This window comes from Alligator mississippiensis, chromosome 1, assembly GCF_030867095.1.
Source record: "Alligator mississippiensis isolate rAllMis1 chromosome 1, rAllMis1, whole genome shotgun sequence".
Lineage (NCBI taxonomy): Eukaryota > Metazoa > Chordata > Crocodylia > Alligatoridae > Alligator > Alligator mississippiensis.
The window spans coordinates 266,162,718-266,188,150 of NC_081824.1; the positions used below are offsets into that span (position 1 = coordinate 266,162,718).

At 44.3% G+C, this 25,433-nt stretch overlaps 2 protein-coding genes across 4 annotated transcripts in view; both read left to right on the top strand.

Annotated features, from left to right (window-relative positions):
• The window catches only part of EPHA6 (EPH receptor A6), a 978,007-nt gene extending 960,296 nt beyond the window's left edge, over positions 1 to 17,711 (top strand). For all 3 annotated transcript variants that reach the window (XM_019476566.2, XM_059720587.1, XM_059720588.1), the window contains 2 exons: positions 199 to 348; positions 4,573 to 17,711. In XM_019476566.2, the coding sequence (XP_019332111.1) occupies positions 199 to 348; positions 4,573 to 4,687 (265 nt within the window). In that variant the 3' untranslated portion in view covers positions 4,688 to 17,711. The remainder of the gene's footprint in view (positions 1 to 198; positions 349 to 4,572) is intronic.
• Positions 17,712 to 22,419: 4,708 nt separating this feature from the next.
• Positions 22,420 to 25,433, top strand: part of ARL6 (ADP ribosylation factor like GTPase 6) — a 37,478-nt gene continuing 34,464 nt past the window's right edge. The window contains exon 1 of the mRNA XM_059720589.1: positions 22,420 to 22,486. The gene's annotated coding sequence lies outside the window, so the exon portion shown is untranslated. The remainder of the gene's footprint in view (positions 22,487 to 25,433) is intronic.

The following is a 25,433-nucleotide window of genomic DNA, read 5'->3' on the forward strand; positions in this document are numbered from 1 at the left end:
GAGAGTAGGCCAAAATCAAAGTGCAAGATCTGGTGGGGTTTTCTGAAACTCTAAAGAATTTCAGTCCTGAATCTGAGCTGTCTAGCTTGGGTTCTTTACTTAGTCCAGCTGTCTTTTTAGTACAAAAAATAGCTCTAGTGAATTAAATCTACATTACTTTTATATTTCTTTACAACTTTTTACATTTTCTTTCCGTAGAATGCCAGATTCACCTGGTGAAGTTCCAGAATATCCTTTGTTTGTTTCAGTCAGTGATTGGCTGGACTCAATAAAAATGGGTCAGTATAAGAATAACTTCATGGCAGCAGGTTTCACAACTTTGGATATGGTTTCAAGAATGAGTATTGAGTAAGTATGTACCTGACTCTCTCTACAGTGAGTAAACTACAATTGGTCAAAATGCTGCTGTGATAGAGCTTATATAAGTACTAAGGCATGAAACAGAAGTATGTTTTAACTTTTCTACTGCAGTTAATAAAAGAAAAACATAATTTTAAACAACACATGAAGAGGAAGGACAAGATTGCAGTCAAGGAAGACAGAAGATCTGGTGTCAGTTTCTGGCTCTGCCTCATGCTTTCTGTGTCACCACAGAAGTCTGTGAGAGAATTCACATGCTTAAGCTGTCTTGAATAGGGAACCTGGTGAATGCAGTGTGAAAAATGTTGTCTATTCTTCTGTCAGTAGGATATACTGTAGTGCAAGTTAGTCATATATTTGTTGTTGTTGTTGTTCTGTGCACTGCCAAATGCGTTGTTGGCACTCAGTGCTTGATCCTACTCCATTTAAGTTAACCGGAGCTTTGCCATTGATTTCAGTGGGTGAAGGAGCATGCCTTTAATGACTGATAATGACTGTTGCTATTGGTTTCTGATTTTCGATTTTGCCATGCAAGAAGTATATAACATGTCTGGAATATAAAGTAGCCATATCCTATTCAGTTGTATAATATATTCAGTTGCCAGATGACAGGAGGCTGGTGCTGCCAGCTGGGCCCAGTGGCAACACCGATCTTCCCAGGGCTGGGTGCAGGGTGCACCCAGCGCTATCCCAGGAGGCAGGAGCAGCCTCCTGTTATCCGGCAGGTAGATGGGGACCCACACCACTGGGAGGAGTCTGGCACAGCCCCGCAGCCCTCCCGGGGGTGTGGGCAGGCCCCTGATCTGCCTGCTGGATGATAGGAGGCTGCCAGCTTGGAAAAGCTCTGAATACATGTAAGCCTGGCTTCGAAAGTCAAGTCTGCTACAGACCCCCACACCAAGGGGAAGAAATAGATTCGGGGCTCCTGAGGCAGCTCGCAGAGACCATAAAAGCTAAAGAGGCGGTAGTCATAGGGGACCTAAACTACCCGGACATCTGCTGGGAGACGCAGACAGCAAGGTCCCATTGCTCACGCAGGTTTCTAACCTGTATACAGGACCTCCACCTGACACAGGAGGTACATGGTCCCACTAGGGGGAATGCCATACTGGATCTGGTATTGGCTACAGGAGATGACATGATAGGGGACCTCCAGATCGGTAGCCATTTGGGAGACAGTGATCACCTAATAATACAATTCAACATAAGACGGCGCGTGGGTAAGGTAACTAGTAGGGTGAAAGTGCTAGACTTTAGGAAAGCTGATCTCAATGCACTCAGGTGATTAGTCAAGGACGCACTGCAGAGTAGGAGTTTTGAAGGGATGGGAGCCCAAGAAGGGTGGCTGTGCCTAAAGGAAACGATCCTTCGGGCACAAAGCAAGACGATCCCCGAGCGAGGCAAAAAAGGGAAAGGGGCCAGGAGGCTTCCATGGCTGACCAGAGAAATCCAGGGCAGCCTAAGGGCCAAAAGGGGAGCACATAAAAAGTGGAAACAGGGTGAGATCACTAGAGATGAATATACCTCCTCTGCTCGTGCTTGTAGGGAGGCAGTTAGGCGGGCCAAAGCTACCATGGAGCTGAGGATGGCAACCCAAGTAAAAGACAACAAGAAATTGTTTTTTAGATATATTGGGAGTAAAAGGAAGGCCCAGGGAGGAATAGGACCACTGCTAGATGGGCAGAAACAATTGGTGACAGACAGGGGGGACAAGGCTGAACTCCTCAACGAGTTCTTTGCCTCAGTGTTCCTAAGTGAGGGGCACGACAAGTCTCTCACTGGGGTTGTAGAGAGGCAGCAGCAAGGCGCCAGACTTCCATACGTAGATCCTGAGGTGGTGCAGAGTCATTTGGAAGAACTGGATGCCTTTAAATCGGCAGGCCCGGATGGGCTCCATCCGAGGGTGCTGAAGGCACTGGCCAACATCATTGCAGAGCCACTGGCAGTAATATTCGAACGCTCATGGCGCACGGGCCAAGTCCCAGAGGACTGGAAAAGGGCTAACGTGGTCCCCATCTTCAAAAAGGGGAGGAAGGAGGACCCGGGCAACTATAGGCCGGTCAGTCTCACCTCCATCCTTGGTAAAGTCTTTGAAAAAATTATCAAGGCTCACATTTGTGAGAGCCTGGCAGGGCAAATTATGCTGAGGGGAAACCAGCACGGGTTTGTGGCGGGCAGATCGTGCCTGACCAATCTAGTCTCTTTCTATGACCAGGTTACAAAACGCCTGGACACAGGAGGAGGGGTGGATGTCGTATACTTAGACTTCAGGAAGGCCTTCGATACGGTATCCCACCCCATACTGGTGAACAAGCTAAGAGGCTGTGATGTGGATGACTGCACAGTCCAGTGAGTGGCGAATTGGCTAGAGGGTCGCACCCAAAGAGTCGTGGTGGATGGGTTGGTCTCGACCTGGAAGGGTGTGGGCAGTGGGGTCCCGCAGGGCTCGGTCCTTGGACCGATACTCTTTAATGTCTTCATCAGCGACTTGGACGAGGGAGTCAAATGTGCTCTGTCCAAGTTTGCAGATGACACAAAGCTATGGGGAGAAGTGGACACGCCGGAGAGCAGGGAACAGCTGCAGGCAGACCTGGATAGGTTGGACAAGTGGGCAGAAAACAACAGGATGCAGTTCAACAAGGAGAAATGCAAAGTGCTGTACCTAGGGAGGAAAAATGTCCAGCACACCTACAGCCTAGGGAATGACCTGCTGGGTGGCACAGAGGTGGAAAGGGATCTTGGAGTCCTAGTGGACTCCAAGATGAACATGAGCCGGCAGTGTGACGAAGCCATCAGAAAAGCCAATGGCACTTTATCGTGCATCAGCAGATGCATGACGAATAGGTCCAGGGAGGTGATACTTCCCCTCTATAGGGCGCTGGTCAGACCGCAGTTGGAGTACTGCGTGCAATTCTGGGCGCCACACTTCAAGAAGGATGCGGATAACCTGGAGAGGGTCCAGAGAAGGGCAACTCGTATGGTCAAGGGCCTGCAGACCAAGCCCTACGAGGAGAGACTAGAGAAACTGGACCTTTTCAGCCTCCGCTAGAGAAGGTTGAGAGGTGACCTTGTGGCTGCCTTTAAGTTCATCACGGGGGCACAGAAGGGAATTGGTGAGTATTTATTCACCAAGGCGCCCCCGGGGGTTACAAGAAACAATGGCCACAAGCTAGCAGAGAGCAGATTTAGATTGGACATTAGGAAGAACTTCTTCACAGTTCGAGTGGCCAAGGTCTGGAACGGGCTCCCAAGGGAGGTGGTGCTCTCCCCTACCCTGGGGGTCTTCAAGAGGAGGTTAGATGAGTATCTAGCTGGGGTCATCTAGACCCAGCACTCTTTCCTGCTTATGCAGGGGGTCGGACTCGATAATCTATTGAGGTCCCTTCCGACCCTAACATCTATGAATCTATGAATATGAATCTATGAAACTTGAAATGTCTCGAAACTTTCAAAACGTTTCAAGTACCCTTGTTTTGTTTTGGAGCTATTTTGAAGGCTTTTGTTTGGTTTCAGTTTCACTGTTTCAAGCTCAAATCACATTGAAGCAGCTTCAAAACGAAATACCGGGCAAAATTTCACACAGCCCTAGTGAATATATGTTCTGTTCACTACCAATCTAAACCATGCCACTTAGAGAAAACTGTGTAATTTCCATTGATTCCACCTCAGGCTTTTTGAATGTCTGTACATAGCCTAAAAGGTCAAATATCATTCCTCCTATATGCACACACGCACACACACAGTCTCCTAGTGCAAATCTAGGAAGCTCTACTGTACCCAAAGCACTGAAAGTGCAACAGCAGCCACTTCAGTCTCTAAGCCACAACATGGAAACATGAAGCAGCTCTGCTTGCCTCTGCCGCATGGATGGGAAGAATTGCTTCCCTCTCACAACCGTGAGATTGCCCCTTTTCCCTGACTGCTGCTCTGGAATTTCTTTGGAGCTGGGGAGAAAGATTTAACCTTAAATTGTGTGGGCAAATACCAGTGTCACAGACACAACATTATTTTTTCCTAAATGGCTGTCTGCACTAACAGACAGGGGGCACATGTGCCTTGGAAAGCTTGAAAATGTGCAGTATTCTTGCATATTCCAGCTGAGAAATGAAAACATTTCTGAAGAACTCTGCTAGGTGCTCAGCCTCGGGAGCAGTACTAAAGGCTTGGCTCTTCATACATTCAGGATGAATCTTGCATTTTTTCTCTTTACAGTGACATTAGAAGAATTGGAGTTGTGCTTATTGGACACCAGAGACGAATAGTGAGCAGTTTACAGACTTTACGATTGCACATGATGCACATACAGGAGAAAGGATTTCATGTATGAAAGTACTAGAAGCAACTGTGTTTTGTGCCTCAGCATTTCTAAAATGGAAAATATTCTCATCCCTCCCTTCTGCTCCTTCCAGTTTCCAGAACTGTAGTCTCCTGTTCAGACTATAAACATACTTTTATTTTAATGCTTCCAGCCTGGAATTTTTAACCACACTGCATAGATCCTCCATCAGTTACCTGCCAATGAAATCCTGGCCCACTGCAAGACTGTTGCTACACACTGGTGAATAACTCAGCATGGATGTGTAACTTTGTATAACAGTATTTGGGAAACTTTCATGGATTTCTTTGATAGTAGCAGCCTATTTGGCCTGGTGTGGCTTCTTTATTGATGTATTTAGAGTGTGATGGTAGATCAAAAAGTATTTGACTTCTTTCATGTTCTGTGATCATGTAACTTCCAATATCAAATGTGCAATCAAAAAAAGTTTGACATAAATATTTATTTTATCCCTTAACTAAATCCAAATATATGGGTCCTATTGTTACCTTACTTCGTAATAATGCTGGTAAGCTGGTACCTGAAATATGTTAGAATTCTTTGCAGAAGTGACCGAGTTCCTGTAGTGATTTCTCATTGCCTGCATAATTGAGAAAGGGGTTAGAAAGCATTATGTTTTAAAATTTCTTGAGGCCCTGAATTTAAATTTATTTCTATTATCACTCAACATTCTTTTATCTTTCATAAAATTGCAACATTCATTCATTCTGAGAATTTTTCACCCTTTTTTTGCCCTTTTTAATACTCAGTATTTGTCTCTATCACATGGTAGATTACTCCCAGAAAGCTATTGTAACAATTCCTTAACCACATATAATTAGAGATCTACCCAACTCAAGGCAGTGGCCATCTGATTTCGCAGGCAGATCATGGGGCCAGCTGCTATGCTATTTTCATGGATTTATTGTGGCTGCCCCCCCCCCCGCACCCCCACCTCTGATTGGCCAAGGGGCCCCGGTGGCCCTGCCCCCTGTTACTGATTGGTGGAGGGGGCTGTTTATCATGCGGCCCTGCCCCTCACCACTGATTGGTGAAAAGGGGCAGGGCCGCACAACAGGCAGCCCTCTTCCCTGCTCACTTCTGTGCCACCAGCCTGCTTCGTGCTGGGCTGCATGGCTGGAAGGACTGCTGGCTCCCACTGGGGAGCCAACATTTTATTTTTAGTATTTTTTTTTCCACATGGATTTCACAGAGATCACCTAATTTCTTGATTGCCATAAATCCGTGAAATTGCAGGTTAAGTAGGTCCCTATATATAATTTACACTTGCCACCTATACTACACAGTGTGTTCACATAGAGTTTTCTGCTCCAAAACTACAGGCATCTACTAGTTGAACTAAAGGAGCATCTCTGTTAACTCTAGTCATTTTGGGACTAATATAGCTTCTGTGGCCAGCCATTAAAGAATGAGGAGATCACTCACACTCAAGCAGGTCTACCATACCATCCACTAGAAAGCAGTGGTACAAACACTATGTTATCAGTAGTGAAAGTTACACTGTGTGGCACTAGTTACATTATACACCGCAGAGAGGGAGGCATAGGATGGCAGTGTAATATGTTGCCTTGAGTCTACTTTTAACTGTTTGCTTTTAGAAATAAAAAGCTGACTGTAATAGAATGGAGCTCTAGTTATTAAATAGCTAGTCTTCATTTAGTACCAATATTTAACTGGCATATAATATAATTATCTTTAGAACTATTCAATAGCCATATTTACATGCAAGAACATGACTGCAAAGGCCTAACATGATATTTGTACCTCTATAAGATTTAAAGCTTTCATGCTGTATTCAGACAATTTATATGCTGGACTACATTTCCAGGATATTGCATGAGATATGCGCTACCATTAACCAGGAAATAAGCGTATGTCTGCATACGCTCTGAAAGTCATGCACAGATTTACACGCATGTCACATGTAAACTGGGTGCAGATGGTTGTGTTAATTTTTACACCATTTTTCTGAAGTTATGTGAAGCCAGGGCATACTTGAACATTAATTTTCATTTTAAAAATGCATTTGGGCAAGTAAGTAAAATATGCATATACTTCAAAACCCATCAACCAGTCTAAACAGTCATCATTCATTTTAAGTCATCATTATTCTGTTTAATTTCAACTTTAAAAGCAAAACATACTTCTTGATGCTGAAAAAAGGCTGATGTTGTATGTGGGAGGCAGAGAAGGAAGAGTAGGAGAAGGTTTAGAAAGGTTTATACTGCTAACCAGTTTCACAGACCAAGACACACTAGTCCTGATTCACTATTGTTACTTCATTTTAATGCTGATGTAACTCCGTTGATGTAAATGGCGTAACACTGGTGAACTGAATATGTTTTCCTTTCTTCAATTGTTGGGGGTTTTTTTAATTCCAGAAGACAGTTTTTTTCAGATCCAGAACAGATTTTTTTTAAGGCACAGATGCTAATTTGACAAGCACATTTTAAGAACTGTGATCCCAATCTTGAGTAACTTTAAGCACATGCGCAGGCCCACTGAATTCAATCCAACTAATCCTGAGCATAAATTATTACAGGATCAGGGCCCTTTAGAGATCTAACTAGCTTTAGATATATTCTATGAGACTGTCCCTTGTAAATTTCTGCATAAATTCTATATTTTCATGTTTTTTTCTTAATGAGAGTTCTCTTATGGAAAGAAAATCATATGTTTAAATAGTTTAGAATAAGAACTTCAGACACAAACCTAAAAGTTGATTTTTTTTTCCTTTCACTGCTTTGCTTTCCATTTTACCTGCCTTTGCCTCCATCTCCACCAGGGTACCATTTGGGGAAAGGGTTCCCTTTAAATATATTAATGAGGATCTGGGCATTGGTTACTTGTTAAAAGGGTTTCAGAAGTTATCCAGAACGAATCCTAACCATAAGAGTGAGTTCTTGCTGTCATATGCACGTTTGTTATTCCTGGTAGCGTGGGTGCAAAGTTGCATGTTACATATACACTGACCTGAATATGTTTCATGGAAATTAATTTCCAGATTTATCACACTTCTGAAAATATATTTTCAATAGAATAAATATAATAACAATATAAAAAACATTTATTAATCAAATATATTTTTTATAAAAACAAAAGTATAGGTAACCAGGAAAGGAGTAACCAGGAGATTCTTTTGGTGAGGATATTTATTAAAAACTTTATGAACCTTCTCTTGGGTTTTTATGGGTGGCTTTTGTTGTTGTTGCTGTGCAGGATAATTCTTTTTTAGTATCTTGATCAAACTGACATTTCCCCAGGTTTACAAACTGCATATTTGCTCTTGTTCAACCATGATACTACTTTGCTGTTTCAGCATACAAGACAATGCTACTGAATTCTTGTTTTGTTTTTGTTTAGTTTTGTTTTAAAATGTTCAGGTGTTGTCTTCTCACATGTGCATGCATTTCTGTGCAGGCCACAAATGTATATGCAATATTATCAGCAGCTGCCACTAACATAGGTCATTCTTTCTGCAAGTAAAAATTAGCTTCTATTCATCCTCTGGCATTTGGTGTGTTTAAACAGATTTACTAGGCCACTGTACCCACAATGCACAATATGGAGAGCCCAAAATTACACATTGAAATGCACAGAATAAAGAGAGTCCAAGAAATGCAAGTGAAAGAAAATAAATTAAAAAGAGGGGGCATAGGAAAATGTTACTGACATAGTAATTTATATATGTATTCCATATATATAATTTGCATATATATTTTTACCACTGATTTTATTGTCACTACCCTAGACTCACTCCTTTGCCTATGACCAACACAACTTCTGTGAACCATATGAGCCTTAAAACTATGGCTCAGGTGAGATTTGTGTTGCTTAAAACCTGTGCTAGCCCTCTGCAAAGAGATATATTTTGTCCCTAGACCATAACACTGTTGATAGTTCACTTTAAACAAGGTAACCATATAAGCTAAGGCATGTACTATATTCTGTTGCTGAAACATTTGCATGCATGAGAGCATTAGAGTTATTGAGAAAGAAGAGGCTCTCCTGAAAAGAGAAAAGGAATTGGTGGGAAATGGATTAAATTTGCCTTAACAAGAAGCTGACTTTATTTTTTTCCCCTGAATATTTCTTCCCAATCATAGGCGACACGTGCCTCCTGAGTCTGGGGAGGCACAGTGACCATCCACAGGCGGCGACAGGGCACTTCTCAGGTGGGGGGGTGGCACCAGTGCTCCACCTGCCCCCCCCCACCCCCCCCGCCCATGCCCTATGCATCGCCTAAGTTCCCAGTTGCAGGTCAAATGTAGGCTTTGGTCCTAAGTGTTTTGCTATGACATGATATGGACATTTTCAACATAAACTAAACCTGTTCCTGAAAACAGTACATTTAAACCTGAATTAAAAATAAACTAACAATTTTTTGTTGCTCTAGCCTAACTCTTCATGTATGGTAGGTGTAGTGGACTTAAAAAGGTATATTTAAAGATATGGTTCACATGCTAAAGTATCTGGATGGCCATTAACTAAGATCTGTCTGTTTTCCATTGCTTTACATAGTGGACATGATTCTCAGCTCCACTAAGCTCTTGTCAGTAAACCTATAGTTGGGGTCAAATATGGGTCTAATTCAGCCTTCCCCTGATCTTATGCAAGGTAGAATAGGTACGCTGCAGGTTAAAACAATGAAAGGTCAAAGAGGTACAGTGCTGCTTTAGTCTTCTGCCTGCAGTGGTCCCAGAGGTACTATTCTGGCAGCTTGATATTGCTACAGTACAGCAAACCCCAGCCATAACCTTTCATGGCTCTAGCACACCTTGAAGTATGCCCTGCACGGAGTGGGTAAAAATACACAGCATCTAATTTGGTTATAGACCTATTGAGTGCACAAGTGGTCTGTGGTGCTGCAGACCTGTCTGCAGCACCACAAACTGCACACACCACACATACAGGCATTCACCATGCTGCTAACTTGCATCATGGTGGGTTTTTTGACACCGGGGGATCCCAGTGTCAAAAAAAAACATGCCAAAAAAAGTGGGGTGGCACATGTGGTGGCAGCATGCGCCACCTGAAACTGGAGCCTAGTTGGCTGGATCAAAGCTCCAGCTGCCAGCCAGGCTCCATGTGCCTGGATCACTGCTGCTGGAGCTCCAGGAGGCCCCCAGGACCCCAGGTAAGGCTTCTGGGACTAGCCCAGGAACTGGCCCCAGCCTCCCCTACCCCACCCAACTTGCTGCACACCAGAGTGTGTGTGTGTGTGTGTGTGTGTGTGTGTGTGTGTGTACGGGCATTCCCCAGGGACAAGTAGCAGTGGCACAACTATGTGCTGCTCCTATTTGTCCCTGGAAAACACATGTATGCATTCATCTGGACATGCCCATTGTGTCTATCAGGAGTTTCTCTGTGATGGGGAACTTTAAGTCCCCTTTTAGAGCAATTTTAAGTCTTCCTTATGCTGCCAGAGTAGCACAAGAGGGGACTTAATCTGAGCTAATTATGTGATCCAACATCTTCTAGACTCCCTGGAAGGACTGCATTTTATTACTGTGTCTTCTGACAGAATTTCAAAATGGAGTCATTTGCTACAGGTAGTGGTTAGACTCAGTTAAATTGGAGAGTGTTCCTCTCAGTTAACCAAATTTCCTCCAGAATATCCTTGTTAATCCTTATTTAGATCTTTCTACTTAAATCAAAGGGAATATAAATGGCTTCTAGCAGACTAATTTATTTTTAGAGGGACCTGCCCTTGCAAAATGACAGGACTAACGTTAAGTGATACAATGTGCATGGAAGCTAGTTGAGAGGAAGACACCTTGGAAGTGAAGTCATTTCCTGCTTCAAAGCCTCTGTTAAATTGAGCTGTTTAGCCTTAATCAGTGCTGGGTGTGTACAACAGTAAGCCAAGAGCAAAGATACTTCTCTGTGAATGCAAAAAGACCAGAATGAAGCTGCAAAAACATTAGTTGTCTATATTGTTCTCCAAAGCTATAATACAAGCAAAGAGCTGCACAGAAGACATAATACATGCACTTGAAACCTATGAGTGAAGTTATATGTTAAACAGAGACCATAGTAAATCTATGGACTGTTAAGCAGTGTTAAAGTTAGATCATGCTGTGAGCAGTTGTACATGAAGGGTTAATACCATTTCTTGCCTGCACCACTCTGACTTGCCAGTAGAGGGCTGGTGAGGAGGAGCGTGTCTAGGAGCCAGGATCCCTGGGCTAAGTACATATAGTCAAAAACCCTGAGGCTGAATCGATTCAATCTTCTCAGGTTAGTCTAAACTGTAGATTGAACCAATAAGCAATTGAACAGACATTCACTTTTGATTCCAGAAATGCAGTCATGTGCCTGCAGTGGCTAAGGCCAGAAGCTGGCGGCCACTAGAGCATACCTCCCTGTTCAGCTGGAGCAAACAGCTTGGGCCAAAGCTAGCTTGCCCACCCTGCAACTGGGGTTTTGCAGGGGAGGTGCAAAACATCCTAGGATGCTGGGAAACTGTGAGTTAACTTGAACCTGGAGCTGATCTGAGACAGAAATTCAATAAATCAGTTTAACCTAAATCAGTTAAATTTGATACCACATCCATCCAGGTTTATCTTAAACTGGTTTTGGCATTCAGTGCACTGAACTTCTGTTGTGTTAAAGATTTGAACTGGTTTCTGATCACTTATACCAGTTTATGTGTAATGTCTGTTCCTAGCCCTGGGCTCTATCCCTACTCCAAGGACAAGGGTGGGGCTGGGAGTGGCGCATCCTGGGATACTGGAGGACTGCAAATTGTTCATTTCATCTTCATGGAATAGACCAAAGTTACCCTAACACAAGCCAGCTATCAAGTCCCAAAGTTAACTGTCACCTGAAGTGGTGGAACTTTGAGATGCTCAGAGGCACTTAGCACAAGTAAATATCTTTAACATGAAAAAACACTCATATTTTAAGTGCCCTTAATATGGTCTAAGTGTAACGTGCAACTTCACTGTACAAGTATCTTCGCTCTTGGTTGTAGTACTTAAATCACTGTAGTATATGCTGCTCACACAAGAATACTGTGCTGGGTTATAGGTCCTCAGATTGCAGATCAGGTTATGTGGGACACAGTATGGCTATAAAGAGTGTGTATATGTGTATATAGAGAGATTTCTATCATATGTATTATAACAGGGGAAATCCTTAAGCTAACTAGATAATTTAATTACACAATTCTGTTTGAAACCTATGGGACCTGTGTGGTGAAATCTCCCCACAGTTGGCTTTGAAAATTTGAGCAAATGTGTATTATGTATGTACAGTACCTCCAAAAATTCTGGCTTCTTATCTGAAAATATATAACCCCAAACAAATATATAATTAAGCACAGAGAAGTGGTTCTCACCCTGTGGTTTATGGAAAGTTAGCTGGTCACATGATGCTAAGCCATCTCTGAATTCCAGTCCCTAAATCACACTGATTGCTTTTTAATGATACTTTCCCATATGAGCAATTACTGTACAAATCTAAGTGCAATATCTCTGGTAAGATGTTGTCTAGACTATAAAAATAGTTTGTATTGCCCTGCTGTAGTAGCCAAAATGCTTATATAATGTATAAGTTTTCTCTTCCAAGTCTCTTGCAAGCCAACTTGCTTTCTCTCCCTCAGATAAACTATTAAACCCCAAGAAAATGGGATCCAATAAACGTATTGCATGTTAGAAAAGAAAGAACAGGTTACGGAGATAAGATTTAGCTATAAAAATAAGCCCTAAAATATTAGAAAGTTAAAAGCATCATTCCTTGTTGTTTTATTCTGTAAAATGATGAGACTAGTTCATGTAACAAGAGGCATTTATGTGTATATTACTTTAAGAAGATATTCTGTATCAATACCCATGAACTTTGCCTCAGTTACAAGACTTCCCAGCTCTGGGTCTGTTCTGCAAGGACTTAGCATATTATCTTACTTTTTATAACTGTATTATTAAATTAAGATCAGAAATATTGAAATCACAAAGCCAAGGTTATAGAAAACTTTGTATTAAAGAAATCAATCCCCAAATCAAGCTTTCTTCTATATGAATGTTATTGTTTTCCTGATTTGTGATCTATGTCCAACTTTAAGGCAATGGCAAGTTGGGAGCTATGTCTGTATCTCAGAAATAATACATGGGTTGTACTATGTTGCTAGACAAATCCCCCAAACTACAGACTTTTAAACCTGTGTGCCTCTGCTCATGTGAAAGGTCTATTTTGCTTGCTAGGACTGCTCACGTGAGTAAAGTTACACATAGACTTAAGTATCTGCAAGGTTGAGACCTTACAATGATTAGATAACAGTAATTCAATGTTCTTTCTTTTAACTTCAGTACCAAATGTTGTTTTCTTGAGCAGAAGTATAATTTATCCACTTACAAAACTGTATTGTTACATCTTTCTCTGTGTGGGAGAAGATTTTGTTCAGTTTGTATTTCTATTTAGGCAATTCCACTTCTTTTTGGAAATTTCCTTCTCTTATATGCACAGCAACAAAATAGGTAATTTTTCAAATTTGCCAAAAAAGGTTATGTCTGCATCCGGGTCTTTTCGTTAGGTGGTATTTAGTGAGATATGGCTTCATCTAGTATATGTTGAGTGAAGACCTAACTAAAATCATAGAGTTGAACACTCATGTTCTCAAACTGAAAAGTTTGAATCTCCATCTAAATGTGAATGTTATTATTGTCCCATATTGATGATGATGATCTAAACTTGAAAACCCTCACATTTTGGAGAAATCAAAATTGGAATCAAATCTTGAGAGAGCTATTCATTTTTGGTTATGAATTATGAAGACAGCATGCTTTGATCTAGCTTTTGTGAAATAATATTTCCATAGTATCGTATACCATAAGATATTGATACTCTTATACAATGGCCACAAAGGAAAAAAACAGTCTGCTGGTTCTTCCAAATCCAGCTTGTGACAATTCTAAGTACCATCACAAAGCTTAGAGCTTTTAGTAGACAAGATTCTCTTTTGTAATTTTGTAACCGAACTACCTAATTGATCTGCACTTATAAACACATTTTTAAGGTGTGCAAACAAGCAATACAGAGGTATCACTGTCCACTTGAGAGAGTCCTAAACTCTCATTTTTCTATGGTCAGAAGGTGAAAAGGAAAGGAAAAACAGACCACATGTTTAATACACTGCCTGTTTTATATTTTGAGCAATTTTAATTTATAACTGGAATTACTTTATATGGGAAGTGATTAGCTGAAGCAAACAGCAAACTGCAGCATTATTTTAAATTTGTACTTTTTTATTATTTAAGTATTTACTCTACAAGATATAATTAAGGACACTGAAAATAGGTGTTTTTCCCCATGATTATTACTGTTCAGTTGTTGCTGAAGGTCAGACGGATATTACTAACCATATTCTCTTGTGATGTTGTAAATGGAGCATCTTGTTAATACTCATGCCAGCCCTCCACCCCCATTGGATCCGGACCATGGGGTTCCTAGTAGGCCAGATCTGGACTGCAGGGCTCCTTGTGGATCAGATCTGGGTGGGAGAGTGGTGGGGCAAGCAGCAGCAGCCACAGGAGTTAACACAGTTGATGCTCACCCCCCATCTCCAACACATCCCTTTTGGAGCTCTGTACACAGCCTTCCTCTGAAGCTATTTTGATAGTGGGGCCTCATCCTCGCTCACCCTGTCCCCAAATTCCCAGCCCCTCCAGGAACCTGTGGGCCAAACAACGTGACTCTGTGAGCTGGATCTAGCCCACAGGCTGTATATTTGACAGTCCTGCACTACATAATTGCTGATGAAGACAGTGCATTGAGTATAGCCAGTGAGACTACTACCTCAGGGAGTGCTGGAAGCCATATTATGGTTGTATTATGCATGGTAGAGATGAATGGTTGCATTATGCATGGTAGAGATGACGCTAGCCTGTGTACTAGCTCTCGCACTGCTCATACACCTGCAGATGGCTGCCATAATTTAGCCCAAACAAGTACTGTTAAAGAAAACATCATGAGCTATGTTTTGGAACCAACTTCCCAGGGAGTTGGTCCTCGCCCCTACCTTGGCAAATTCAAGAGGAGGTTGGACGATCACCTGTCTGGGGTCTTGTGACCCCAGCATTCATTCCTGCATGTGGCAGGGGGTCAGGCTAGATGATCTGTTCAGGTCCCTCCTGACTCTAGCTACTATGAAACTATGAAGCTATGTTGTACCCTGTGCATCTGGGAAAATTCTGTAATTTTATCTCTTCAGAATATATACCTATACATTAATGTATATTGGTGGATGCCTGGGAGATTGCCCAGGAGGGTAATAAATAGGGGACAGATCAGTCTAGATGTATGTGGTTCAACGCTCTCCCCCTATCAGGGGTAGGGAACGTTTTTTGGCCGGATTGCTGAAAAACCACAATTTCTCCCTTGGAAGGTGCTGGAGTGCCGACATGCCAGAGCCCGGAGCAGCTGTTTGCAGCCTCCCGGCTGCAGCCGGCCCACGGAGCCCGGTCTCCTTGGAGCAGGGCTTGCAGCCTCCCAGCCACCTGCTGAGAGAAGCCTGGGCTCCGTGGCTGGCAGCAGCTGCTTAGAGCTTGGGCTGGTGGTGGTGTACCGAGCAACATGGTCTTGTGTGCCATGCTCAGCACGCATCCTGGGGGTTGCTGACCCCTGCTCTATAGCATATTTACTTCTGCCACTGTCAGAGACAGGACACGGGCTGAGATGGACCTTGGATCTGACCCAGTATGGCACTTCTTACATTTTCACATTATAATCTAGAAAAAAATCATGTTCAAGCAAAGAGAAACTATCAATCCTGTACTTCTCTATAATGCTCTTTTTCTTTTATAATTGACCTAAACTTATAGTCACAGTGATAACTTCTGATCCCCCTCTCCTACTGTTATTCTTAGCTGGTTATTTTCCTCTTTGAGGATGTTCTCTTTCTGCTGTTTATCTTACAGATACTCTCGGTGTTTCTGAAAAATCACCCTTAATGCATTTCAGTCACAGGAATGTGACTTTTATTAACACTTAATGAAGAAAATGATAACAAATATGTTAAAATTAAAAAGTTGTACCTACTGGTTCTCTTTACTAAATTCCTTTATCATGTCCACATTTCAGAGAGATTGTCCTGTACCAAAACATATATACCATATATACCTGTAAAATATATACCATCTATTATAAGAATTTATGGCAAGATGCTCCCTCTCCCTTCTCCTCCCTCAGGAAAAGAGTTACATTTGAGTCAGAGACATTTCATTCTAAACTACAGATTACTTTAAGGCCATTTGTTCAATTTTTACTAGAGGAAGAAGAGGATCACTTAGACTGTGGCAGCAAATTTACCCACTACACTGCTCCAGTGAAATTAAGTTACCCTAAGGATGAATCTGTCTTTTTGTTGTTAGCTAAGGCTTCAGGTCTACTCCTGTTGACAGCAGTGTCAAAATTCCCAGTCACTTTACTGGTACAGGATGTATCACAAACATTGCGACCACAAATGAAACCCTAGCAAAAAAAAAAAAGCCTGATCCTGAGAGGTACTGTGCACTACAGCTGATTTCAGTAATATGAACAGGTACTCTGCATTTCTCAGGATCACATCTGTCATTTGCACAAGTGCAAAACTATATTATAAGTATCCCAGTGCAGCACAGAAAAAAAGAAATGAGATCTTTAAAGTTCCTGTGATGTGCAACTCTTTATTAATTGGCAATGGATTATCTTCAAGGAAAGCAATCTTGATTTTGGTTACAATTAGCTATAATTCTGGTTCATCTAAATTTGTCTTCAAAATAAAAAACAAACAAACAGAAAATATACAAGAAATATAGTGGTTACCTTCCAACGATTAGCTTTGATTTTGACATTGCAGATAGTGATCGTTCTAGTTGTGCTTAGTATGTTTTCTCAGGATAGCCTCTAATTTCATGTGCTGGGCTTTAAACAAATATGAATTAAAAGGATTTTTAATCATTGTCTTTGCTGTGAAATTAGATTGTACACAATGAAATATGACTGCTATTCATAGTTTGCTATTCTAGCATAGCCATAAAATGTATCAATGTATGTGTATATATAAATATATATTTGATGACAGACACTTTAGGCTATTTAAACAGCCAAGTCAAATCTTTAAAGGTAGATGGCTTCTAAAGTTGCAGTATAATCTGATTTGCAAAATATTTTACAAGTAAACAGTGGCCTCAGCACTTACACTTGTATTTAGTGTTACAATTAACACTTGTATTTTGCCATTGCTTCCTTTCCTCTTACAGAGATATATTCAACTATTGACAACTACCTGTATCTAAAATCTTCACCTTCATTCCATACAAAAGGGTTCCTGGGTACTGTACCATTGATTCTAAACACTGAACAATGTTGTGCACGGTACTATAAACAGAAAGTAAGATCTACTGTTTCTGAGAAACTGAACATTTTACAACTGGCATAGGTGTTTTCCTCTTGGGAATGCCTCACAATTTAAAACAAGCTTTCTTCGTGCTATCTGCCTCCCATATATGTTCCAAATGCATTTTGTTTTCTCTCTTTTGGTCAACTTAAAATCATGCAAGAGGAATAATTGTGAAATAAAAAGTTTAAGTTTGCAAGGTGCAATCCCAAGGGGAATGTAGGAACCTACCTACTTTACATTAGAAGTGAAGTTGTTCACATTTACTTGAAGGTGGTATTATTTCCCTTTTTTGAAAAAAAAATCTATTATGATGATAATATGATGTTCCATGTAAATTTCCATGTGCTGGCATGCCTACAAGTTGATAGTGTAATAGAACGCTCAGCTCTCAAAACTAGGGGGTTTTTAAGATGAATTGCATTACATATGCCATCTATTTGTGGAAAGAATATGGGGTTTGGCAAAGCTACCTGCTGAGCAACATAATAAGATTTTTGTACAAAGTACAAGTTACTGATTATTATTGTATTTTATTTTTCTATGATTTCCTAAGAGGCATTATCAGGGCTTACAGATGCGGTAAGCCTGTTTATTAAGATATTTATTAGCAAATAAAAGTTACAGTACTGGTGGTTATGTTTGAGTTGATGCTTTTTATTGTACCTTAATTTATGCATATGCTATGCAGCGCAGCCTGTCATACATGACCCTGAGGGGGAAAAAACACAGTTGCCTAACATATTAAGGTGTTCTAATAAAGATGGATCAGCACTGCATTCCATGTTTTGAGATACTTCAGGGTGGGGGGTTTCTTTTTCCTTATAGCAGGAGATGCATTACTAGAGTGGACTCTTGTATACCTTTCCATATAAATTTTGTGCTCAGATAAATGTCTTTACAAAGTACGCATATTGTTGATAATGTTATTAGAGAACTATGCATACAATAATGATGCTCAAACTGCAGCAATCAGTAGGCTCTATTTCCATAACATACAATCTCCTGCATAAGAAACACTACTTATCTTCATTGGAATACTTTTTCAGTATGCTATTAAAGCTCTGTAACAGGGCTGTCCATTTTCTATGTAGCCTGGGGCCATTGGCTGTGCAGGCCACACACCCATGGCCATGCTAGGGTGAACCCCAGGCCACACACTGCATGGGGCCTCTTCCCACACTGACTGCACCATGTATGCTCCCCGCCCCCTCCGCCCCTGTTACACTGTGTGCCTACAGTTACCATATTTCCAGTTTCAAAAAAAAGGGACACCTGTGGGGGGAGGGGGTATAATATGATTGTGGGGGGCAATGATATGCCCCTGCCCCTACCCCTCACTCCCAAGCCACAGCCTCTCCAGCCCTGCTGGTGTCTATCACTCCCAACCTGCATCCCCCTGCTCTCCCCAGCCCTGAAGCATCTCCTAGCTGCCCTGGCCCTGCAAACAAGGGCACCAGCCCTGGTGCCACCAACCTGGCAACACAGCTTCCTGATGGCCCCAAGGGGTCCTCGCCCAGTTTTCCCCACTAATGGGGCAGGCACATCCCCCAAGCCCTGCTGCAGTCCCAACACCCAGACAGCTTCCCCCAGTGTTGGCAGGCACCCGCCTCCTGCCTCCCCTCACACACCTACCCCCTCCACATACCCTGTCGTATGCATGCACATACACACACATGCACACATATACACACAGTCCTCTGGACAATCCCCAAGCCCTGGCCCTCCAACCCTGACCCCATAAACCTACCTGCATGCAGATGCCAGGGCTTCTCCCACCACCTTGCCTGGCTGCATGCAGACTGCATGCATGTGTGCATACAGATGCACATGACACCCACTGCTCCCCCCAGCCCCAAACAGCTCTTTGCTAGGTCAAGCTAGGAAGTGCCAGGAGAAACTATGAAGCTGAGCAGAGCAAAATCCCAGACATTTTTTTAAATTAAAAAAAACTGCCTGGACAGAGATGGGAGGACCCAAAAAGAGGAAAACCCAGATGTATAGTAAACTAACTGTGCCTGCAGCTCCAGGCTCACCCTCAGCTCACTGCCGTGTCTCTTGGGGCAGGGGTAGTCAACAGAAGCTGGAGGGAGGAGAGGGAGACTGGAGACTGGCTGCAACAGCAGTGGGAAGGAGGGGCAGCAGCCAGGCAGAAACCAGGGGCTGCATCTTAACCTAATGGGGGCTGCTGATTGAACAGCCCTGCTCTATAATATTGGTGAGCCTACATAACCTAGGTCTTTGAGAACAGGTTTACACTAACAAATGCTATTCGTGACCCCCCTTCACTCAAATAGCAGGACAGACATGACTTTCCAGCAGCACAATGGCAGCAGGATTAATCACTAACAAATATAACTTGAATATAGTTATTGCCTTATTATTCAGAAAATGCCACAGCTATACACACTGCTTTATAACTGGTAAAATGCAAACAAAATACTCAGTCCCTGTCTCCAAAAACTTGAAAGGTAAAAGTAAGAACTTCTTGTATATGCAGTATAAAATGTAGTGATGTAACTAAGGAATGGGATGCTGGGTTTCTACAGCTAAACTGGCAGTCCTAAACCAGGAAAATTCCTAGAATAAGGGCTGTAGGATTTGACCCATGAAGCAGAATGAACAAAGTGAGCTTTGCCTTAGAAGTTCTGATTGCAGTGAGGCCTTTGGTCCCATTTTTTTTCTTCTGTGTGTACGGAAATATAGATGCAGACTAACTTTAATCTGGAAACCAGGAAAATTTCTCTTGCACTTAAACTTAGCCCATATGCTGATTAGGTTTTACGTTGTTACCAGCTCCTGTGATCTTTTCACGAGGCTCATCATGATGGTTCCTTTTTTAATACCTCAGCTTCCTAAATGAAGTCATTATGGGTGAATATCAACTTCCATTAAAACACAGCGATTGGCCCTCCCAGTTGCAGACGGGAGCATGAATATGTGACACCCCCCCAAACGAATAACTCTGAAAACCTAACAGAAAAGAAAATTAAAAGAACCCCAAAGGTCTGTGGGCTTCACATAAAATGTAAGAACTGCCATATACTAGGTCAGACAATATGTCCATCTTGTCCGGTATCCTGTGTCACACTGTGGTAGGGAGTGGATGCTGAAAGGGAGAGTGAACTAGATATGTCCAAGGTTTTTTCCACTGTTCCACTCTCAGTTGCAACCTCCAGCATTTAAGGTCTAGGAAGTTCTGATTCACAGGCTGCACCCCTAACCCCCATGCTCAGTAGCTACTAATGCCCCTTTCCTCCAAGAATTTGTCCAATCCCTTTTTGAATCTGGCTAAACTGTCAGCTTCCACAACTTCTGATGGCAATGAGTTCTACACTTTAATTACATCCTGTGTAAAAAACAGCTTTCCTCTGTTAGTTTTAAATTTACTAGACACATCTACACATGCGACTAATGAACACAAAGAAACCCCAGAGCTTATTGGTCCAGAGTTTTTTGCTCCCAGGTACACTGTTTGAATCTGTACCTGGGAGCAAAAAAATCCAGAATATGTTTCTCCAGAGTTTATTCATGTGTAGCACATAGAACCCAGTTGGAGCAACCCAGGCTGGCAGGGAACCCAGGGGGTCAGAGTGCCAGCCAAGGACTGGTCCAACAGGCCTCCATGTGCTGCAGAGCAGCTGGCTGAGGCATGAAGGTGCTTCACTGTGGGGCTAGCTGGCAGGCAGCCCAGGGCTGGCTGCTCCAATGGGGATCCATGTGCTGTGGAGGGGCTCACCGAGTCATGAGGGTGCTTCAGTGCAGGGGCTGCCCGCTGGCTAGCCCCACACCAAAGCACCCTTGTATCCCAGCAAACCGGGACAGTGTCTACATGTGAGCTGCTGCACATGGAAAGACTCTGCAGCAGGTTACAAGTCCTAACCTGTTAATTTGCTTTGTGTGCCGTAATAGGGGCACACAGAGAGGCTCTGAGATCTTTACGGAGCATTTAATCAGTCAACTGCACAGTGAACGTCTCATGTTAACATGCCCCTAGCTACTAGTTTCATTTTATGACCCCTAGTTCTTGTATTGTGAGAGAGAGCAAATAATAAATCCCTATTTACTTTCTCTTTGGCATTTAGTATTTTGTAAATGCTTATCATGTGCCCACTCAAATGTCTCTTTCCTAAACTGAACAGTCCTAGCCTCTTTAGTCTCTACTCATATGGAAGCCCTCCCCCCCATACCACTAATCATCGTTTCTAAAGAATTTTTCCAACTATTTAGTTGGTCTAATAAAAGATATCCCATCTACGCAAAGCACCTTGTCTGCCTCCATTCTTAAGCCAACACGGCTACAACCAACAACACCTTAGATGTGGAAACTCAGTGGTATTTGTACAACGTCCAGGAAAAAAAGCTGTACTTTTAAGTTGCTCATCCTGGAAGAAGGAAACTTTCCACGTGTCACACACACAGGCTGTCTTTGCCTGCATGCTGTAGGTTTAAGTCTTCTTCTCCACCGTGGCTAGTCTGGAGTTACCACAGCATATCACTGTTTTTCCCTAGATGCTATTCGTCTGTTCAGTCTCCCCTCAGACACTGAGCACCAGCCAGGGAGGGACAAGGGAACACTGTGGCTACTCCCCCTCTTAACACGGAGCTTCCAGGACACCTGTGCTCTCATTTATAGACCTGAAAGCTGCTCACCTCTGGCAGCTGGGGCCTGGCACAGGGGCAGCCAAAAGTCTAGCTTTTGCCCTGCTCCCCTCAAACCGAGCATGCAATTCTCCCCTCCCCCTGCCTCTATGCAAGCTGGTGTGCATCACTGGGTGGCTCACCACTTCCCTCCCCATAGCGCTGGCAAGCTTAACACTGGATGCTTGTCTAAGAACAGATGTGGGGTTGAACCCGGGACTGATTTGACTCGCATGAAAACAAGGGCGGTGGGGCACAGTCCTTTACCCAGGCAGCTTGCAATAAGCCACCATGAGCAAGCGGACTTCATGTGGGGACTTCAGGTGGGGCAGCACAGAGTTGGCCTCTCGCTGGTGGAGCCCAGGACCAAAGGAAGGGGCGTGCTGCTAGCCTTAGAGGCCGACAAAGTTCTTTGGGTAAACCCGGTATCTTTTATGGAACCAACTAAAATAATTGGAAAAATTCTTCGTTGCAAGCTTTTGGGCGCAAACAGACTTCTTCAGAAGCAGAGCTTCCCACCAGGTCCAGCTCCAGCCCCAGACGCCCCTCCTGCAGCACAGGCACACAACGCCTCAACGGCGATTAGCTGTGAGTATAGAGGTGCTTGGGACCACGGCGGGACTACTGCCTGTAACCGCGAGCTTCGAGGAAGGGGCGGGGCTTGCAGGCAAGGCGAGAGACGGGGAGAAGCGCGTCGCGTCAAGGGGCGGGGCTTAAGGCAAGGCAGCGGCGTAGTCTCCTAGGTAACGACGCAGGCGGCGGCGGCGAGTGTGGTGAGTGTGAGTGTGAGGGCGAGGGCGAGGGGCGCGCGCTGGGGTTTGTTCCCCTTCTCCCGTGGGCCGGCCCCTGCTGACCGTTACCGGCCCCCGCGGGGGGAGGGATGGGTGCGAAGCTGCCCGGTGCCGCCGCCGCCTGCGCTCAGTCTCGGCCCCAGGGCGCTGCGCTGCGCTGGCGGCTCCCTCGCACTCGCCCGGCCTGCCCCCCTCACCATCCCGGGCCGAGCCGCGGGGCGGGCAACCACGCCGCTGCCCGCAAATCCGCGTGGGCGCAGGCCCAGGCGCCCACAAGCAGCCCCACACAGACCCATGCCGACAGCCGGAGAGACCCCACAGCTGCCCACCTGGACATAGGCGTGCCCCAAACACCCACATAGACATGTCCACAGACACCCACACAGGTGCCCACAGAACTGATGTGCCCACAGACTTCTACAGACAGCCCCACAGACCCCTGCATAGACACCCACAGAGAGCCACCCAGATGCCCTCAAACACAGACACACACATAGATGTGCACACAGACAGATTGCCACGCAGACCCCCTCAGACACATGCCCACAGACACAGACCCACACAAATGCCTACAGACCTGCACAGCCACAGGTGCCCCCACAGCAGCCTCTCCTTTAAACTTCCCACGCTGGCTAGTTCCAGGTCTCTCTGCCTCCCCTCCCCACCCAGCTTTCCAGCCCCTTGATCCTTTCTCTTCTGCATCCTTGTGGATCCTCTTCGGTTTCTATACAGTCTTCTTCCACTGCAGAGAGCCTGCAAGTTATAATGTGGTCCTTCAGCGGAGGCCAAGCCATTCCCTTGCCTTGCCTAGCATACTTCTGTTAATATGGCCCACAGTTGCCTTCTCTTTTTTTCATTTTGTGCATGCGACTGTTGACTCCTCTCAAGTCAGCCCCTGTCTCACCCCACCCCATCTTGTGTGCCTGTGTTTGTTCTCCCTTTAATGGGAGCACCTTGAATGTTGCCCTACTCAAATTTCGTTCTGTGCTATTCACAGTATCTGAGCACCTTACACACAATGATTTTTATCCTCAGGATAACCCAGGGAGGTGATGGTTATTACCATCTTGGTCATGGGTGCTAGAGGCACAGAGACATTTAAATGCCCATTTGGGGCGCCTGCTCTGAGATGTCCTGCCCATCAGTGACTGAAGTCATAGCTGAGTCTGCTATTCTCCTTCCTTATCAATTTGGGGAAATCTGCCTGCAATAATCTCTGGTTAATTTGCCAATTCAAGTGGGGAAAAGCAACATAATTAGTGTTAGGTAGCAAGTTTTATGGTCCAAGTAGGTGTTCCATCAACTACAGTTGAAGCTGTGAGTTCTCATTGTTTCTGCCAATAAAGTTGGTGCCCCAAACTCCAATATGAAGTTGGTGACCTTTTGCAACAAGGTACAGTTAAATAACTTGTCTGACATCACTTAAACATTCTCTGGCAAAGGCAAAGTTAACTTTCTAGGTAACATGCATGATAACAGTGCAGAGAAGTTCCACATTCAACAAATAACTTCTCTGAGGTGAGGCTGCTTTTTTATCACATGATAAAATGAACTTCTGGCATGTTACTGTTTATCATGCAATTCTCATGTTAATCGCACAGTAAATATAACATCTGCCACGGGCATGAGGTAGCGATCTTTTGATCTGACCCTGAAAGTACCCTTTCTCATCCAGTGGCCCTGTACCTAATGCACTTCCAACTCTGTAGCAAATGCTGTGAGGTCCTACAAAACAAGCTTCTTTTACTGTGGGCGCATCTACATGAGATGCTTTACTCAAGATTAGCACAAATTACTGCACAGTAAGCATCACTGTATACATATGCAGACGCTTACTGCAGAATTGTTTGCACTATTTGTGAGTGCATTTGCTACCTGTAAATACAAGTAGCAAATTTTGTTTGCAATTACTTATTGCGCAGTAGCAAACATGTAGATGCTGACCGGGAACAAATTTGATCCTGGTCAGCCTCACCACTAGAAGGCCAGCCTCAGCCTAGCCCTAGGGCTGGAAGCCTCTCCTGCCCCAGGGCTGAGTCAGCTCTATTCCTACCACAGCCCCAGGCCCTTAAGAGCCTGCAGGGACACTGGGACCCAGGGACACTTGCTGTGACCTCTGCTGGCCACCATTTCCCCCAGGACAGACCCCAGGGCAGCTGCAGCAGCCTGCCAACACCCCAGTGCTACTCCCTAGCACCATATTGCCAAGGTTACCCCATCTAGCTGCACAGGGAGCTGCAGGCACCTGCAAGGCCTGGGAGCACCTGGGGCTACCTGCAGCCAGCTTGTGGCCACTGGGTCCCACTCCAGCTAGCCCCAGGTTACCCACAGCAGCCTGCCTGGACCCTGCACCTGGTGCTTGGCACTGCCTGGCCCATGCACCAGCCTGTCCTACACTGTGCCCCTGCACTGCACTGCACACCCATGGCCAGGCCTGGCAGCACCAGGACTGGCACATGGAGGCTCAGCAAGCCATCGTGGGAGCCATTCTGGCATCCTCCCTGGCCAAAGCCTAAAGGCTCATGCCACCTCCTAGGGCCCCAACTGGTCCCAGGAAGAGACTGCAGACCTTGTGGTGCTGCGGGACAAGTCTGAGGTCCTCAGCAAGTTTGCATGGAGCAGTTGATCCAACATGCACACTTTACAAAGGGCTGTCAGGTCACATTTGGGAGCACGGACACAACCAGTTAGCATGTCAGTGTCACACAAAGGTCTAAGTCTTGTGGGCACAGTGGGTCACGGTCACTGACCACAGCTGCCAGGTGGGGGCTGTCCACAAGTCCATGCCCTTTATGCGGCAGCTGGATGAGATCCTCACTCCCTGGGACCTTGGCCGCAGCTGTGCCACCTGTTCCAGTACAGGCGGCTTGCTCAAGCCTCCTCTCAGTCCAGCTTCACCAGGGTGACCTGGCACTGGGGGAGGGCCCCC